Source organism: Struthio camelus, chromosome 2 (genome assembly GCF_040807025.1).
Source record: "Struthio camelus isolate bStrCam1 chromosome 2, bStrCam1.hap1, whole genome shotgun sequence".
NCBI classification, from domain to species: Eukaryota; Metazoa; Chordata; class Aves; order Struthioniformes; family Struthionidae; genus Struthio; species Struthio camelus.
Genome location: NC_090943.1, coordinates 70329892 through 70346448, shown reverse-complemented (window position 1 = coordinate 70346448; position 16557 = coordinate 70329892). Strand labels below are relative to the sequence as shown.

The window sequence follows — 16557 nt, the reverse complement described above, 5'->3', positions numbered from 1 at the left end:
TTTTTATTCTAGTGAATTGTCTGCTATAACTTGGAATCTCTCTGCAAGCACAGAGAGGAATGTCAAAACTAAGTAAAAACAGGAATATTTTAGGTTAACAAAACTGATCTTGGTTTTCTCCTCTGCTCATTTACACTTCAGAGAGCAAGGGTCAAGATGTCTTCAATGTGAAAACTTTTGTGTTCAAAACATACGTTTCTATGTGGAACATTTTGCATGTGGAAAATATCTCATACAAATCACTTTTCACAAAACCTCAGAGTGCTACCAGAACTGGCAACATTAAAGCCAACAGCATCGAATATATTTTAATTCCGTGTTTGTAGAGAGATGTCAAATATACCATCTAACATAGACGCAGTGAGTAGCTTAAAAATAATTTAAAAACGGGAGGAATGTTTTGAAAATAATGAAGATCAACTGGTAACAGTAGCTCATCACATAGTTGTTTCACATGGTTTTTCCTTGGTGCAAAAGATTTTGAACCGTTCAAGCTGAACAATCGAACGGTGATGGAAAACCTTTAAGAATGGAAAGCGGTTTGAGAAACATTATTGCGTGTTTAGGCACATATTTAAGTTTATGAAGCTATTTCAAAGAAACAGGGAATTTAATTTTTGACAAGCGAAGAGGTGAGAGTGTTTTTTAGCAGCATGTAGTGACATAGGTATAAATTGTAAGCTCCATGGTTATGAACAACCATACCAGTACCTGAATGTGTTGTATCCATCATGCCGTACAGAAATCTTTGCATTTTTGTGTGTGATATATGAAATATTTGGGGTTTTGTAACTGTAGAAAGCTGTTTGCCATTTAAAGTCAGTATAGCTAAGCCTCAACCGGCAAGATTACGACTCTTCAATCCGTTTTAATAATTCAGCGTGAAATATCTTTGTGACATTCGTAGCCCAAATATGCTGTCAGAGATAGAAAGTGTTTATATGTTCTGGGTGTGTTATATTAAAACTAGAAAGCTTTAGCGTGCTGCATGCATTTACAAATTATCCTCCCAGTGGATGTCCCATGGTATGAAATCTATGTTTTTGAAACTAGCCTTTGCTACTTCATTCATGTTGATTTTTTTTTCTTGGTGCGCAGCGCTGATTTGCAGCTACTGTCTCGTGATAAACTACCACGTCTGGATGGGCAGACAGGTGGTGAAACCTGCCTCCCAAACCATCCTCAGTTCTGGGCTCTTTACGGGTGTGAGGTTCTGTGAGGTTGGGTTTGGTCCCTCTGGTTAAAATAACTTTTGTTTTTGTGTTTACTTCCATAATTACCTCACGTCTGCTTCCGGTGGCCTCATCTAATTCTCAGGGTGACAAGGGGTGCAAAAAAATGTTTTTTTTCCACAGAAATCTGCTTTAGCCATTAGGCCGCCAGCTTGGAATGACTTAATGAGAGCCGGGCTAACGACTGTTTGTCAAACGTGTGTGTGTGTGTGTGTGTGTGTCATATTTGCAATACAATCAGCCTCTTGAAAGCGAAGGCTTATGTGATCAAGTCTTCCTTTGAACTTCTGGCTTCTAGTTTGCAACACAAAGCTTTGTCATGCCGTTGCAATGAATCATTTTAATAACTGTTAAACCCTTTGAACATAAAGTTTTATAGCAACACTTGCAGGAATTAAATACTTTTGCTAAGTCTTGGTGCTTACGGCCTAAACCAGATGCTGTCAGGTGCTCGCGGCCTCCTCAGTTAGCATGGGGAAGAGGGTTTGGCTTGGAGCAGGGGCCGATTGCGTCAAATACTGAACAAATGCTTTGAGTAATAGTAGAAGAAGAGGGTTTCTGTCCTAGAGTTTACAGCTGAAAAGCGCAGGCCTGAAAAGGAGGGTGGAAATGGGCTAGACCACACCAGTAGTGCAAGCGAGGGATTCCTTTCCAGTCTCGTGATAGCTGTGTGTGGGGGGTTGTTTTTTTGTTTGTTTGTTTTTTGGAGCTATGTAGGTCTGCCATTGGCAGGAGAGGATTAGCCAAACTTGAAGACAAGTAGAAGAGAAGGTGTGCTGGAAATGGATGAGCAGGGGAGATGGTAGCACACCCTGCACGAAGCTACGAAGCAACTGCGAGTATTGGTGCGAGCAGGGAGGGTGGAGAGGGCACGGGGCAGGCCACCCGGTCCCGCAGGGGCTGCTAGGCTGGTGCAGGGCTGGTTTGGTCAGAGCAGTGTTTCTGCCCAGACCGCCTTGCTGCTCTCCCAGCTGCGGACTTTGCTCAATCTGCTGATCTGGGTTTGCCTGGAAATCGTGCCCACCTCAGGAGAAGGGGGAATGAAGCAACATGTTTCTCCTGCTAATAAGTTCTTTAGGAGCAAATTCCGTGTCTCGCTGCAGCTAATGGCAACACTCCTGCCAGCTTGCTTCAGAGCAGTGCTCAGGCCTTCGACTGCTGAAACACTTTCTGCTGTTAAAATCGATCACCTGTGGCCCCAACACTGTATTTTCCTGCTTGCTGCTACTATGACGGGAGCATGATTGCTGAGGGGTTGTCTGTGCAAAAGGTTATTATTATTTTTTTTCCGTTATGAGTGGAAGACTGCCACAGACCAACGGTCTAAAGATTTCATAATCAGCAGCCCTAATTCTGAGGCGGAAGATGACCATTTTTATTATTACAGCCAATAATCCATGCGCACGTGAGACCGTCGGCTGTCCGTGAAACAATAACTCAGGTTTTTCCTTGTGTGCAATTACATTTCTCTCTCTCTTTGATTTTCTTTCGTTTTTTAGCCGGCTACCGCACAGGGATAAACCAGAAGTTGGAATCTTGACTTCAGCCCTGCGGGCTCTGTCAGCTTTTTATACCTGGCAGGCTCAAAGGGCTATGTGCGAAATGGATTTCTCATAGTTAATTATAAACATAGAGTGGATTAGATAAATTAGGTTTCCTTATAGTCAATAAATAAGTGTTTACAGTCAGTAAACTGCTGTGTTAGTTTCTGACATAACCCATTTTTCAGTTGGTTAACTGGTCGGAGACTGAGCAGTGTGCACACGCATCAGGATGTCCCCGTAATGGGCAAAATAATCTTTATTGGATTGTTTCAGGACACAATATGAGAAAGAATACAGCAGGCTGATGATTGTGTTTGTGCATAATGGATGGATGAGAGAGGTTACGTGACATCCAAGTGTGCTGCGAGTGTGAACGGGGCTGTCAGAAGCTTGTAATGTCTGTCTTAAAACATAACCGCAAAGGAGGTGTCTGCGCTGAGCTCTGTGCAATGGTTAAATGACTGTGGCGTTCATTTCCACTAGTGCTTTTGGTGTGAGTGGAGGGAAGAAGCAGAATCTGGCTTTCGGCAGGTTTTAAAAAAAAGAAAAAACTTCCCCAGAGCAAAACCTCTCCATCCCAAGATCTTTCTCGCAGTGTTTGTTTATACGGCGTTACGTTGGTTCTTAGTATTTTGTATGCTTTGTGTTAGGTAATTCCCAGCCGCTTACACATTTAACAGAACGACCTGTCGTGGCTATAAGCTCCCATTCAAAATTTTTTGTTAATTTGTACTGAAGACTGCTACACGGAAGGGATAATCTCTTCTGTTTACACAGCAGACAGCTCTGGCAGGGACAGAGCACGAGCTGCTGGCTTTCTGCAGCATTCGCCTGGGTATTTTGTACTAGTGTTACCAGTAAAGCCCTGTCGAAGGGGGAGGCTGGAAGATGAGTCACGGGACAGTCTCGCAGTGGTGAAGTCAGCAAGGTGTGACAGCGTTCAGGACTGGAAGTGTATGACGGTTGCATTTAATGTGATGTGCTGTGTTTTTGTATAGTAGCGTCAATTGCTGTCGTCATTGTAAAGCACGCGGGCCGGTTCCTAGAGACCCGTGGCATGACGGAGAGTAACCCCAAATAAGTGGGGCGGGGGGGTTGGACTAGATGACCTCTAGAGGTCCCTTCCAACCTCAGCTATTCCATGACGCTGTTTCTTAAATTCTTTCAGCAGCATGAATGATCTATTGCTTGGTCTAGTAAGCCAGAGAGGTGGGGGTCTTTCTTTTCTCTTTTCTCAGGAAGGTGAGGTTGCATTTCCTGCATATTTGTAGTGGTGGAGACCCTGCGTGTATACAGCGCTATTCAGTTGGTTTGTACACAGGTAGGACATATTTTAAAAATGCAGTCACCAAAAAAGGGGTTGGAAGGGACAGAAAAAGGTTGTGTAATCCATGCTCCTGTTACAAGACAATTTTTTCTTGTTTGCGAAATTATGTGGGAGCTGATGCTCATGCTTAAATTTTAATTATTTGGAAATACTTGGCTGGCCATTGCAATGTGCCATCACAGAGTGGCAAAGGTTGGAAGGGACCCCCTCCAGTCTGACCTCCTGTGCAAAGCATGTCCCAGTGGAGCAGGTGGCATCCAGGCGAGTTTTGAATCTCTCTGAGGACGGAGACTCTAGAGCCTCCCTGGGCAACCTGGGAGGTTTGACCACCCTCACGGAAAATGGTTTTTACTTGCTCCTAGTTGGCACTTCCCTGTCGATTGTCTCTCGTCCTTCCACTGAACGCCCCCCATCTTCTCCACACCTTACCATCAGGTAGCTATATTACGGTGACAGTTTATTATTTGCAGCTTGAAATTTGGAGCCAGTAAAGAACCAACAAATACTGCAGTCCCACTGTTTTTCCATAAAGCTGCAACAGGGCAGTGCAACCCCTTTAGAGAGAGAGAAGCGTATAGTGTTTTTGAATCTGAATTGTTTGCGAAACGTTTGTTTGGAGGCTGTTTCTTCTTGCTTCTTATGGTGCTTGAACGGTTGCTGGGGGGCAGCGGGAAAGCATTGTCACAGTGCACAGAAGGGATTTAAAAAAAAAAATCCTTTTGCTTATTCTGTAATGTTTTCCAGAGAAAGGCAGTATTGCACGTTAACATTTACGAAGCAAGAAACTTACTCACTAGACTACCCGGAGGCTTTATTTCGCTCTGCTAAAACTTGGGAAGAGCAAGTTAAATTGCTCTGTTTCTGCTTCTGAGCCTTCATTAAGGAAAGAGCCTGAAAAAATGCAGGGCTGGGGGGAAAAGGGGGATATGCGCGCAGTCTGCGTATCCGGTAGGTGTGTATAGCGGTCCTTTTGATAACGGCCTTTTGTCGTTTTACAGCTTTGTGAACGTGACTCTCTAGGCAATACCTGCTTACCAAAGTATATAGTTTAGTTAATGTGCTTACGCAGAGTGATCCCCTGGTCTCCTCTGCTAGCCAGAGAGGAGGAGAAGTTACTCTGTAACCATGAATCTGCAATGTGCAGATCAAGAAAAACCAACTCATGTTTTCGTGGGGAAATTCGTGCAGTCTCTAGCCTTTGCCTCAGAAATGGAGCGCGCAGTAGGATCAAATTAGAATTTTTATGAGTTATGCTAATTTTCAAACGCAAAGATTTCTAAATTGATATAGAGGGAGTTTAATGCCTCTTGTTAGTTAGGAAAGTTTATTCTGGCCTCTATGATGGATGAAGATGAATGAAGCCCTGCACTAGAAACTGGTAGTTCCCCAGAGATCAGTAGCTGTGACCAGATTACACTGAACATGTAACGCAGTTCGCAGTTAGTACTAGCTCTATATGTGTGGTGCCTTCAAGGGGCTAATCTTCCAAAACGGAGAAAAAAGTGTGATGGAAATTGATTGAGAGGAAATATTTTCTTAATAGAAATTAGAGTTCCTTGAAATGAATTTATTACACGATCGGAAAGCTGCATTCTGCAGTCAAGAAAAGGGATAGTTGGCGGGGGAAACTAATCTTGGTTTAATAACAACAATTTGAAATAAACAATAAATGAAAATGGTGATGGAACTATACATAGCAATCAGTATAAATAAATTACTTCAGAAATTGATAACGAGAAACTAGAAATATGAGGGAAAAATCCCTGGAAGGTCTTTTCAACATACATTTGCAATAACAAGCCATAGTGATGGCACAGGGCCTTCTAAATTGCGATGCATAAACTAGTAAAATAAAAAAGATATTTGGTATTTACCAAAAACAGCAAAAAAAAAGTGATGTGCCTAGGGATCAGCTAAAAACGTTCCTCCACTTGATGGCAAACTGTCCTCTTTTTTCTATAGAGGAGTCTTGTTTACCTGGAAGAAAATGAGTAAGGAATGGTTAATGGCTTTGGGGAGGTCATTGGCTAGGCCCAAAATGTATTTTGGGTGTGTGCCACGTCTACTAAACGTATCTCGCAGAAGTGCTAGGGAAAAGAGGCCTGGCTCTCCTCCTCCTTGTGGGCCGAAGGAAATTGTCTGGGATTCCCGTTTCCAGCCAGGGTCCTTTGGTAATCCTGAGCGCGCGACGTTCGCACACAAGACCGTAGCACTGGTTGAGCATTGCACTGAAAGTCGTCTTGAGTAATGTGGTATCAGCTCCTTTCAAGTGAAGTTTATGACAAAGTTAAGGTGTATGTACTTAGTTATTCGTCTCGGGGAGGAGCGGTTACATCCCAAGTGGCATTTATGGGCTGGGATGCAAACTTATGGGTGGATATGCTGGCACAAGTTACTGCGATGCGCAGACAGTGTGGAACCGTTCCTGAAGTAGTTTCAGAAAGTAATTTGTAGCTTTTTTAATAGTAGTATACTCAAATTTTCCACGGGAAAAACTTGAAAATGCCCCTTGCTCCAAAGACCATTTTCAGGCATGTTGCAACCCTTGCTATTTCCTGAATACACTCAGTTTTTTAAACTGTTAATTACACTGAAAAAAGCCATATTTGGATTCCTGCATTTCCCCTCTCCTCTTTTTCTTTTCCTCCTACATTTGGCCCCATCAAAAGAAATGACAAAAGGTCTTAATTATTGTTCTGAATGTATTTTAAAACTCAGCCTTGCATGAATGGCAGGGTAAATAAAATTTTCATGTGGTACATGCTAGTTGTTATGGGGGCAATATTTTAAATGGGAACATGTTTACATTACTTTGATACATCACATCAAAGTGAAATAGTAGATGATATAGATGGTATGAGGATGTTCTTGCTTTTCTTTTGCTTTTGGCCTCGGGGTGGTGGGGGGGGGGGGGGGGAGTGCAAGCAAACTGTTGTGAGACGCAGTAGTGGTGCTGTCAAGGCCAGTCCTGCAGAAAGGGACAAAGTCTGGGAATGGGACACAGAGCGCTGCCTGCCTGCTGCAGTCCTGAACGTAGGCAGAGTCAGAGATAAAAAACCCCATATTTTTATGGTGTTAGAGAAGCGTTCCTCAGCGCCTCCTAGCCAGGGCCCTGTTCTTAAAAGGGGGCAAAATCTCCCAATATGCCAGGTGTATTTCAGAATGTTTTACGTGGATTTTATTCAGTATCTCTTTATAAGTGAAAATCTTTGCGGTTCAGTTTGGGCTGAAGTTTGTCCTCGGCAGTTTGACGCTCCATTGCTAGCCAAACGGGTAAGATTTCTGAAACACCTGACCCAAGAGCCTGTCCTGTGCAACACGTAGAGTTTTATTTTATCGTTACAGTGGGAGCCCTTTACCTCTCTGCAGATGGAAGTGTATATTGCCGGGAGGCCAGTAGAAAAAGCCATTGTCAAATAGTATAATCTGTCAGGAGGAAAACCTTTTCTTTCGTTTTTGAAAAAAATCACTTCCATTGACTATGATTCCCCCCCTCCCCGCTTCTGTGTGTCGCTGTATGCGGATATTTTATGCTCTAAGCCAGAAGCTTTTCTGCGGACGGCTGCAGCCGGCCGGTCCCCGGGCCGGGCCGGGCTCCCCGCTCCGCGCCGCCGGCGCTCGGGCTCGTCCTGGCGCTGCCGGAAGCGCCGGGCCAGGCGGCGCCGCCCGCCCCCTCCTGCCTCCCTCCCTCCCTCCCTGGGCCGGGCGGAGCGGCGGCGCCGTCAGGAAAAAAGTGTTTTGTTTTGGTTTTTTTTTTTGGTCTTGCTTTACTTTGTATTTATTTCCTCCAGTTCCGGCGGCATGGCCGGGGAGCCGTGGGCCGAGCTGCTGTCCTTCCCGGCCTCCCAGGCCATGTGCCCCGCCGGCTGCGGCTGCGGCTACGGCGGCGGCCTGCGCCGCCTGCGGGAGCGCGAGTTCCCCCGGCTCCGAGGTACCGCGGCCGGGCCGGGCCGGGGAGGGGGCGCGGGGCGCACGCGGACCTCGCTGCGCGGCACCTGCCGCCGGGTCTCCGCGCAGAGAGTTTCGAGGGAGGAGTTGTTGCTCCCTTTTGGCGTTTCTTTGAATCACCGTGGAAGGCTGGAAGAGCGGCTTTGCTCTCACGCAGGTGTTGCGAATAAGAAATGAAATCAGGTGTTGCCTCGAGAAACAAGCAAGCAAACAAAAAGGACTGTGGGAACCGCATTTCGAACAGGCTTTTGATGAGTTTTTCTTTCGGTGCTATTAAGATTCTACAACTTGATTTTGAAGCCTGATATTAGTCATGCTAGCTGGGCCAGTGAAAGTCTGATAGCAAGGAGCTGTTTGTGATAAATTGAGACCGTGATTCTGGCAAAACTGAAACATTGTTTAGACACTTAAACAGATGGCTTATCAAACCCCTTGAAAAGGGGACGTGTTTCTCAGGAGGCTGGCCGGTTTGGAAATGCAGCATGTCTCGTGAATTCTGCCCGGATTGATCCATCCGGGGCTCCCGAGTGGGGGTCACTGCAATGGCAGAGCATCAGCAGTTGACCTCCGTTTGAGAAACCTTTGGGTAATGTTGGCTACTGAGTTACACTTCAGTCAGGTAACTTATTACAGTGAGCCATGGGTGGCAGATAATTTGGAATATTTCCAGAAAAAAACAAACATGGGATATAGAATAGAATTTGTCATAGCATAAGCTGATTGAAATCATGTGCTAGCCAGGGCAAGGTCACCTCGGTTGCATATTTCTTCTACCCATTGTTTTCTTTTAGAGAACAACTTTAGACTTTTACCACTTTATCCAACTCATAAATAGTCTTACTTATGTTTTAAAAGCTCCAAGTCCCCTCTGTGTGGAAGATCAGCATCCTTAATTGATCGCTATACGCCCTCTCTGGGATTCCTGCCCTAAGAACAGGAGTGGCTAGTTCAAGAGCTTGTATCTGTAGGTACGTCTGTAGTGCCAATGCCAGGGACAGATCCCTGAGCCCAGGGGGTAAGGCCAGGTTCCCCCTGCCTCATATGTTTATCTCTGGGTTTACTAGTTGGACCAGTTTAGAAGAGAGTCCAGGGCCTGGCTGACAGCAGGGCAGCGTGGATCACCAGCCCAGTGCTTGGACTTATTCTTTGGCCTTCTTTTCTGTAGCGGCGTAGCTATGTTCCTGCTGGCTGGAGGTCTCCACATGGCGACGTGGATGTTCTGTAAGGGATTTTGAAGCTCTAGGTCTCTATTGCCTTTCTGAAAAATGGTGAAGGGAAGGTGATTGATGTCCAGGATAACAGCAGCCACGGTGGGTAAAGGAGCCTTCTCCAAGTGGCATACAAGAAACTAGTAGGGCTTCCAAGTGTTTATCCACCTCAGCACTTTCAGTGACCCCCCTCCCAGGACATCCGTGTTGGGGGGTGAAGTAGGGGATTTGCACCTTTGGTCCACTCAGGTCAGCTGTATCATTAAGTCCTGCTTGTACAAACACTGATTTTTTTCCAAAGGAAGCAGTAGCTAATTCATGGGGTTTATCTCTGCTGGGTGTCTCCCTACTAAACAAGATGTCTCAATTTAATCCCTTATAGTAAAGTGTTCTTTAAATAGTCACACCAGGCAAAAGAGACAATGAGCTCTATTTTTACGTGGTTAACAACAGTAGTGTCATGCCCAATCAGTTATACTTGGAACATGCCTTTCTGTCACTAAAGATGCATACAAATCGAGATTTTGCTGCTGACTTTGCGTGTGAACAGAACGTGTGGAGTCCCTCTGCAGATACTCACGAAATAAGCCTAACGTTCTGTTTTGGAAGCGTTATTTTCCTAAGAGCAGCGTGCGATGATGATATTTTTGGCGTGTCGGTGTATTCAGTTCTTGTCGGTTGCTGGTATTTGGTTGTATCCACCAGGGACCTCTGTGCCAGTAAACTGGGCCCTCTGAGGAAGGAGGAGAGCATTTCTGCATCACAAACCTCTGACCGTATGGTGCTATACCACTGCTCTAGTATGAGCAGTTTTGCATGTGTCTATTGAGAAGGAGGTATAATTTGTGTGTGTGTGTGTGTGTAGGGAGAGAATATCGGCTGCTGGCCATAGTATAAATCCAGGATTTTAACAACGGTGTCTTGTCAGTGTCTGTGGGAGTTTCACCCTTGGCTCCAGCAGAAGGAAATTAGGCTCATCGCGAGTGCGTGGGGATTCCCTTTCAGAGGCTGTGAAGGGATAAGAACTACTGTACTTCCTTGAATCAGCAGGAGTCTGTCGGTGTTGATATAGACGCGTTAAACTCTCCCTTTTAAGCCAGAGTTTATCTTCGTTTTTGTAATTGAAGGGCTGTTAGCTGAGGGCTTCAGCAGTCCCTTCCACAAATATATGTGGAGTCGGTGAAACTGATCCCTGTTTTACAGGCAGCAGTGCATGCACAATATGTGACCTTGACTTTAATCTTGTGGACAACATACCCTTATCTCCAGCGTAGGATTGTAAATTACTCTTCAGAAATGGGTAAAGAAATCAGCAGGAGTTTATAGGTTCTGTTGTTAAGTAATGGGAATGAATATGCCTCTGTGATTTTTATGATAGCAAAGAAAATATCAGCTACGGTTTGTATCACGTTTTTATAAAGGAAAGAGCTGACGTGTGGTTTGTGCTGCAGCATTTGATCCCAAAATACCTTTCCCGTTTTGGATGTGTTCCTGTATTTTTGTCTTAGGTAACTGGGTTCATTTCAGTGGGAGTTTTCCAAGAGTGATGAGCAAAGGATAACCCCCCCAAATAGAAAACAGTACATATTATTGATCACATATTCTTGAAGGGCTGCTGATTATCTGAAGATAGTCTTTATTTAAGACGAAATGCACTGTCACATGTTTAATGCAAAACCGGTAAAAGTACATTCAGTAGTAATCATGTGACAGATCACATGTCACCATGAGTAGAAGTATGAGTTTGTAATATGTGTGATTGTATAAAACTGCTACTAATAATGCAACTTGCCTGTTTAAGAACAAAAAAACCAAAGAACCCCCTAAGCTTTGAGTAATAGAATTGGCCCTCATTTCCTTGATATTCAACTAATGTCCCATGAACTGGTCACCTATACATGAGCTTATTCTACTGTTCAGTTAAGAAATAGTTGGGTATTTGATCTGACTGTAAACAAAATTTTTTTTTTATGTTCCTGGTAATTATTTGCACTGAGACTTTGCCTCTAAGAATGAGAATGGCATAAGCAGTTCTCGGTGCATTGCAGTTGCTTCTCAGTGGATCTGCTAGCAGAGGTCATTAGAGAAGCAGTGTCAGCTCTCTCCCCTGAGACCAGAAAAGCATATCTGTTTTGTCACAAGTTTTGGATAATCCAATGTTTTTGCTGTATTTGAGAAGTAAGAAATGCACTCTAGTGTGTCAGTTCAGAGTAATTTTGTAGACAGCCAATGCTGTCGTTTTATGAAGCTTGTGAAGATGAGTGTACTGTGAGTCTGAAAAGTTGCTCTCACCTATTGATTGCAAACGTAGGTGTGACCTCAGTTTCTTTACTGGTATGGCAGTCTGGTTACCTTGTCAAACCAGAAATTCTACTGGGCTACTGTTTGGGGTGTTTTCTGGATTGTTTGTTTGTTTGTTTTTTTAATTCTTAGGAAAAATTTTTGTAGCCTTCTGATCACTACTTTTTTTTTTTCCTTTTTAATAACTACAGAGTTTTTTTTTTTTTTAAACAAAGACCTTTTGGTTATTTGATTTGGGAGCTGTCTTCTGCTACCTGTGTTTATGTTAGTTTCTGCTGATTTGCTGATTATTCATATGTTTTCCTGTGGATGAATCTGTCCTTTCTAATCTCTTAATTTCTTGGCAAAGACTAAGTGACTGTTGGCTAATCAGTAATAACTTCTGTTTTTAATTTCTTGGAGCATGAATTAGCAGTAGTCAAGTTTCAACATGTGGTTTAAAAACTGGTTTGATAATGATAATGTTTATTTTGACTCACTGTTTTCTAAGCTCTATGCTGAACCAGAAGCAAAGCATGTGGCAATTTATGATCCCATGCAATACTTGATTGTGAGTTCCTTGGAGCCCAGCCACCCACCCCTGGCCACACAGTGACAGTCCTGGGAAAGACGCTGCCTCCTTGTAAGGTAAAATGGTTTCACCTGTTTGCTGAAATCAGCAAACAAAATCTAGTGCTTACCTCTCTTGTCCAAAGGCAGCTGAAACAGTGTGTAGAGGGAAAGATGAGGCCGCGTTTTTGCCCCACCAGGAGTCTCTGGATAACTGAAAGAGCTGCTAATTGTGCTGGAGAGTAAGTCTCACGAGTGACTTCACCTCTAGCTCGTCTTGAACAGAGGAAAAAATATTCTAAACCTCGCATTCTGACGTTTAAATGAAAAAGCTTAAAAATCCAGACTTCGAAATGAAAACTTTCACTAGGCTCTTTTGTCAATAAATATCAGTTACATGCACTTATGGTCCTCTGATTCACACTTAGGAGTCTTCAATTCCCTTTGAAAAAAGAAAAACTGAAAAACAAGTATTCCATGAAATATGACAACAGTTGAACTTTGAGTTTGCTTCTATTTGTTTGCCTTACAACTTGGAGGCTTTTGTCAGTGGACTGGCTTTGCCAAGTGCTATACATATGACGCACAAAAAAGATGTGCCCCGTGCACAGGACAGGGCAGTAGAGAGGACAGAGGTTGCTTCCCTCGGGCGCTTATGTTACCTAACCAACTTTTCTCATTTCTTGGTAGAGTCTGGGAGGACTCTCCACGCTGTTGGTCGTGGGAGCTGCGAGAGACAGGCTGTGGCAGGACTAGGTCAACTTCTTCCACAGTGCTCTGCTCCTGAGCAAGGAAGAGAAATAGCAGATTTCATTTGAGCTGCATTAGTTGGAGCGCAAATATGCAGGATCCCTGTCTTTGGCTAGATTGCAAGTGGACAAGTTCAGCCCAAGCAGTGATATAATGTAGTGAAAATGTACGATTTTAGCAGTGTGGACTTGGAATTGCTGCACTCTGTGCAGGTGGTAAACCAGGAGTGAGCTATAGCAATTATCCGAAATGCATGCTAGTATAGCCTTTATATCCCCTTGTTCTGTCTTGTAGTGTATGTAAGCCATATGCGTTATAGGGGAGAAAAAATAACACTCCTTTATAAAACACACTTTTAGGGGAAGAAATTCTTTCACTTCTCTGTAAAGCTAGTTTTCATAGTTTAGGATTCAGAAGGAGAGGAAGATTATAGCAGATATACTTTTAGGCGTATGGAGTATTTTTATCAATACGTAAGAAAACATCATCACTTTGAAAATGCTTCAGAATGAACTAGCTAGAGAAGGAGAGTAGAAGCAACTGTGATACCTGCTACTGAAAAGCTGAGAGCTCCTTCCCACCTCTACGCAAGGTTTGTTGTTCTCTTCTCAGTGGCTGGGAGATCTCTGGCTCTTCACCTGCTATTGTCCTTATTGTCCTGGACTGGGTATCTCTGTAGCTCCTGTGTCACAGGGTAGCTACATTTCATGAAACTTTTTTTTTTTTTTGGGGGGGGGGCGGGGAAGGCGGGAAGAGGAAAGAGAAGAAAGCAAGAAAAACTGTTTATGGGAGGCAGCTGCTGTTTGGCAGTTTGAAACACCAGAAGACTTCCAAGGAAGATGGATTTAGTGGGTGGAGAGTGTCCTAAATAGAAGCTGTGATTATGGGTAGTGTAATTGCACAGCTACGTGATAATTGTGTTGTAAACACCAATACATGTGTTCTGGTAAAGTCTTCATGCTTCCTGTTGGTTTTGATACAGCAGTAGTTATCTACATATGCCATTGTCGGAAGAATCGGTATTAAAGAGGAACCATATGTGGAATATAAAGTGGATTTAGTATGAAATGTCTTAACTTTTACTATTTCAGTTTCAGATGTTTTTCTCTCTTTCTCCAGCTATATAGACATACTAGATATAGGCTTAATAGATATTATTGGGGAATTTCTTACCTTACGTATCAGGATTCAAAAGATTATCAGTGGTCTGCTTTGTGTAGAATTGATTTTTAACTTGACTACCTGATGCTGGGTGGTCTTTTGCTCTTTGTGATGGGCATAGCTCTTAGTAAATAGTAGTTAATAATATTAACTCATTGTAATATTTTGGCACTGAAGGAATTTTTAGTTACTTGAGAGGAAAAAAGACCCTCAGAGATACAGGTGTCTTCTGTTTCTTGAACTGGATTACACAGAATAGTATGTACAATTCAGTTTTAACTTCAGATTTGGTGTTGTAATACCACAGAATCACAGAATACCAATATAATACCAATATAAAGGTGTTCACTGCACCATTACACTGGCTTTGTAATTGCATGTGCCACATAGTACTAGGCTTTTAAAATTCCAAACCCTGTCTAGAATATAGTCATCTGGAGGAAAAAAGCGGATAAACTACCAAACTCTATAAATCTGATACAGTTGACATGAACTCAGAGTTTTCAAGGGTATTTTAGAAATACATAGTTGATCAGTTGGGACTAGATTCTTTCCAAAAAGAAGTAAACCTATACAGACATGAGACATTTACATCTCTATATAGAGATTAAAAAAAAATTAGATTTGGAAAGATATTTTATGGACTACTGTGGATGTTACAGGGTATCAGACATTCATTAAAAAATAATTACATTTTTAATTAAAAGATGCCTTATCTCTAAAAGTAACTTTTGTAAAGATGTGTATTAGTGTGTATGAAAGTATTGAAACAGGGAGATGTTTTATTTAGAAAAGCAAAAGATGCTTTCTTATCTCTTAGCTGAAAAATTGGAAATGCAGAAAATCTGTCCTTCAGAATTCCACGTGATGGTTGGATTCTTCATTCTACTGTGCTTGCTGCTTCTTATGGTCTCCTGTCCTCTTCCATTGTTATGATGCTGCCGTAAGAAATACGTGTGTGGATTTCTTCAGAGTGTATTTCTGTGTATTTCCATTCTGTGTTCATGAGGTTTTGTTTTGTTTTTTAAAGATGAGATTAAAGATTATTCATCAAAGAAAGTATGTAAGTTTTCAGACAAATGTAATCTGTTTCTGATCCCCCTGAACTTACACTGGGATTTACCCTGTAAGATCAGAACCTGGAAATCCTGAGATTTCCATTATGTATTGTGGGAGCAACTTCCCTACCTGAGGTGCTCTCCAGAATTCATTCAGGGGTACTCCCAGTCTTAAGGACAAAAAGACAAAGGGAGAGGTGAGAGGTCAGCTATTGTTGCTAAACTCGATTCATTACATACTTTGTATCACTGCAGAGAAACTTGGATGAGAAAAGACTTTGTCATTAGGTTCAGGAAGACCCTACTGCGAAGTGCTGCATAGTAAAAAGCACTGATATGAGAAGCTGATAAATGGGTAAACAACACAATATATTTGCAGAGCAGGAGGCTAGTAGGAAGCTTGACTTGAAGAAGATATTTAGGAAGTGGCATGCAGAGCTCTCAAATGTCTTGGGCTTTTTATAATAGATTGTCTTGGCAAAAGCCAATTGAACATTCAAGGCAGGTATTTTCTTTTATCTGATACTAAAATATGGGGTGGGGTTTTCTTGTTTTATCTTTATACCCTATGGAAGCTAGAGACTGAAAGGGACCTGAAAAGAACTGTTCTTATGAACATGTCAACTTGAGGATTTTTATTTTTTTTCCTCTTTCTAAATTAACAGTGCTGATAGGATCACTCTGTCTGCATACTGACCTGTACACAAACGATTTGGAGCCAGTCACAGACTAACTAGTTCCTATCACATTTGTTAGGAGAAGGTATGTTTTGTGGAGGTATTAAGGACAAGGTTGTGTTGAGAACTGTGGGGAAAGGGTGTCAAGAGTTATGGAGAAATGGGGGTATAGTAGGTCAGGGAGGCATAAAGACAGGCCACAAAGCAGTAGGAGGTCAGGCTTAATTAATTTCGTTGCTAATGAAGCAAGTCTTTATGCTCTTGGAAGTAGTCTTGGCAGCCCAAAAGGTTCATAATGGTCCTCTTTGCCCCTTCCCTTTCAGTCGTGCCACGGAGGAGCAATGTCCTGTGCATGTTCGTGTTTTGGGGCTGTGACCCTGAGCAGCTGTTGTAAGAGCCATGCATGGAAGAGTTCAACTGCTTTTTTTTCTGGTCTTTGAAATACAGATATAAAATTGGAAGGCAGGTCTTTGGCAGAGAAATCCTTCTGTCTGCTATTCTTTTTTTCTCCTTCTTGCTGCCAGGATCATACTGACTCACTCCTCCTTTCTTGTAGCAGCCAAGGGAATATGGCTTTTAAAAGAGAAGTAAGAAGATGTGGTTTTAGTGTTCATCCAGATTAGTCCCTGGAGCAACAGGATCTAGAATACTTTTGACAGCCAGGAACATGGTTAGACAAACAATGTTTTTGTCAGTTATGGTCGTCTTAAAAAACAGAGATCCAAGGATGTGATCTTCTGGTGGCATGGTTAACTGGAGGAGGAGGGTTGCACAACTAAGCTGTTCTGGCAATGTATAGAAT

At 42.8% G+C, this 16557-nt stretch overlaps 1 protein-coding gene across 5 annotated transcripts in view; it reads left to right on the top strand.

Moving 5' to 3' along the window:
- The first annotated feature begins 4076 nt into the window (after window positions 1-4076).
- The window catches only part of MOCOS (molybdenum cofactor sulfurase), a 250951-nt gene continuing 238470 nt past the window's right edge, over window positions 4077-16557 (top strand). For 2 of the 5 annotated variants that reach the window (XM_068936213.1, XM_068936212.1), the window contains exon 1: window positions 7815-8034. In XM_068936213.1, the coding sequence (XP_068792314.1) occupies window positions 7905-8034 (130 nt within the window). In that variant the 5' untranslated portion in view covers window positions 7815-7904. Of the gene's footprint in view, window positions 4098-7323; window positions 7377-7814; window positions 8035-16557 lie in introns of those variants that run through there. The other 3 variants (XM_009676755.2, XM_068936214.1, XM_068936215.1) reach the window with 3 other exon arrangements.